At 35.9% G+C, this 2,973-nt stretch overlaps 1 protein-coding gene across 2 annotated transcripts; it reads right to left on the bottom strand.

Moving 5' to 3' along the window:
- Positions 1-219: 219 nt before the first annotated feature.
- LOC140965228 (RAF-like serine/threonine-protein kinase PRAF) lies at positions 220-2,719 on the bottom strand. 2 transcript variants are annotated; one of them, XR_012172993.1, is made up of 4 exons: positions 2,462-2,719; positions 1,804-2,350; positions 1,201-1,273; positions 220-588 (listed from the first exon to the last, which is right to left on the bottom strand). XR_012172993.1 is itself a non-coding variant. In XM_073425359.1 (2 exons), the coding sequence occupies exons 1-2, from the start codon at positions 2,607-2,609 to the stop codon at positions 1,884-1,886; spliced, it is 615 nt and encodes a 204-aa protein (XP_073281460.1). In that variant the 5' UTR covers positions 2,610-2,719; the 3' UTR covers positions 1,661-1,883. The 2 variants fall into 2 exon arrangements, 1 of the variants encoding a protein (XP_073281460.1); XM_073425359.1 differs by lacking the exons at positions 220-588; positions 1,201-1,273 and having other exon boundaries at positions 1,661-2,350.
- Positions 2,720-2,973: the final 254 nt, after the last annotated feature.

A 2,973-nucleotide genomic window follows, 5' to 3' on the forward strand; every position in this document is an offset into this window, starting at 1 on the left:
ATATACATCATTCAAAATCCGAATTTTAAATTATAACTAATTCATAATTGGATTTTCGAACTCATAAAAAAAAGACATCAGTGTCAAATTTTATACCGAATCACTCATATTTCTGACTCGGTCATTGATCTCAACAAATTTTTTTTTTGAGCATTTAAACTCAAAAATTATATTAAAATTTTAATGTTAAATTGGGAGATATTTAAACTTTTCTTGAGATTAGATTAATTTTTAATTCATTTAATTTTCTTTTATATCTCCCAAAATATCAAAATAATTGGAATTGTTCCAGGAGTCGAGGCACCAGCTGTAATGGGCCATGGAGTATACCGAACTTGAGAATTAATGCTTTGCATCAGCCACGTCCAATAATTCCAACTCCATTTGGCTTTTCTTTCATTTGTGTCAAAGTTAGGGTTTCACAATCTCTTCACTTTCCCAGTTCCATATCTTCCATTGAAGGCGATTGATGTTTCTGTCTTAAATTTTTCGACATATTTGCATATCCTTACGCTATGGTTAATTAAGTTTCCCGTTCGTCCCGTACACGCAACTTCAATCTCCGGCGCTGCATCTTTCACCCGATACCTATCAACATATGTAACACTGATACAATTAGATCATATTTGGATCGACGAATTAAGTTTTATGAATAGATTCGATCTCATAAATATCATATGAAATTGTCATATTCACTAATATTTTTGTATTTCTTGACCCGGGAAAGATTTATTAATAGTATTAAACTTAAGACTGACGTCTCAAATTTAAAATTTTGATGTCATATATAGTAAGAGTCTTTGGCTCGGGGGAAATTGCAAACTATCCTTTAAAGGTAGTACATCAATGTTGCATGCAGGAGTGTGAAATTCATTGAAAAAGCAATATACTTACATGTAGATAAACTCTTGAGACAATGTCATAGCGATAACTATCATGGGTCATATAATTTGGTCATAAATGAGGGATAAAAGTTGGTTGGCTGGATCGTGGAGACATTAAATTTTTCGTAGACAAAAACATATTGGGCCAAATATGGGTTCAAGAATCATGATTCTGACAAAATGGTTCTGGAAAATGTAAGAATGTAGTAGATCTTGATAAGTTTTATTGAAAACAACTCCTAAAATAAAATAAATATATTTCAAAACCCTTAAATTTTTATTGAGAAAATGAGCCAAAAAAAAAAAACTTGCGTACCTTCACTATCGTGGCCACCTCGGAAGCTGTCATCATCCTTCGTTCAATTACAAATCATGGAATCCTTCTGAACCTGCAAGAAACCAGATAAATAAATTTTAAAAGATTGCAGAAACTTAGAAATATTTACCATAATAAATGAATAATAATTCAGCAACAAAAATGAAATAGTTTTCTTTAAAAAAATTAAAATGAAATTATTCTTGGTGTAAACGAAACCATGAAAATCAGTTACATTTAACAAAAATTCAAATATGACTCTAAAAATAAATAATAATTCACCATCACAAAAAAATAATTTGGTAATAAAAATAAAATAAAATAAAATAATTATTGGTTCTCTGAAAATTGTGGACGCAACCACGATTAACTTTCGGGAAATAAATTTGGAATTACAGCCAAAAACAGAAAAAAAATAAAAATAAAAAGACTACAAAAAATAAAGAACAAGCCATTCAAATGATTTTCTGAATACGGAGACTCGATTTTCATATATTTCCACGCAGTGGGATCGACAAAAATGGATCCCTTTTTTACTAATTTTTTAATTAATAATACACAATCCAGATTAATTATGCATCATTTTACATCATTAATATATACCTTTTTCTTGAATTTTTTTCCCCATTTTTCCCCATTTTTCCCAGTTGGATTACTTCCATTTCCCCTGGATATATTTTTTGTTATTGCCAGTTATTCCCACAGTGAATCAGATAAACACGGCCACCATTTCCATGATGGTGGCATGCATACTGATGGTAAGGAGATTTCCCGGCGGCTTTCACGGCGTAGGACGGCGGCTGCCTGGAGGCGTGGGGGATGTGTTTCCCGCTGGCGGAGCTGGGGCACCGAGGCGGGACGCCGCCAGTGACGGCAGCATAGCAGAAGGGTGATTTGGGTGAGGTGAAGGAGACAGTTGAGGGAGGTGGAGAGACCTTTTTGGTGGGCTTGGGGGCGAAGAGGAAAGCTCTCATCTTGAGAGAGGAAACCGGCGAAGACGACGCTGCCGCCGCCCGGTCGTACTCCTCAATGAGATTGGCGAGATCCTCGTCGGAAGTAATCGACACCAATGCGTCCAGATCTTCAGACGGCAATTGGCACCTCAAACTCACCGCCGTTCCACACATCTCCGCTAATTTCAACAACAGCTCTACACCAAAAAAAAAAAAAATCAAACACAACGAAATCTTTAAATAACACAAAGAACACAGACATAACCTTTGAATCACTTAAAAAATGGTAAAATTACAACGGGACTCACCCGAAAAAGAAACAGTGCGTTCCACAGTAAGAACACGGGTATCTCCGCCGTGGTACCGCAGCTTTCCGTCGGGGTAACGGGGGAGGATCCGGCCGCCGTAGCTGCACATGAACTTGATGGGTTTTCGGGAGAGATCATTTCCGACCATAACTCACTATTTCTTGGATTTCTTTGCGTAAAAAAGCGGCCTTTAGAGGAAGAGAGACTTGCTTTGAAGTTTTTGCTCCCCTTCTTCTTCAAGCCTGTGTGAGGTAATATTGAGCACTTATTTATAGAGGTGGGCTAAGCTAGTGCAACTGTGAAAAAATAAATTATTATTTAAAAATAAATTATTATTTAATTTTTTTTTAATAGATCTGATGTGCAACTAGGATTGCAACGGTCCGAGTTGCGGCGGGTTAGTCAAATACGGAATCCGTTCTGCCTTCCTTTAAACCATCCCACGAACTTGCGATGTCCAATGCGGGTTGATTCATTGAACTCGTCAAAAATATATAATTTTATATTTATTT

This window comes from Primulina huaijiensis, chromosome 18 (assembly GCF_012295235.1).
Source record: "Primulina huaijiensis isolate GDHJ02 chromosome 18, ASM1229523v2, whole genome shotgun sequence".
Classification (NCBI taxonomy): Eukaryota; Viridiplantae; Streptophyta; class Magnoliopsida; order Lamiales; family Gesneriaceae; genus Primulina; species Primulina huaijiensis.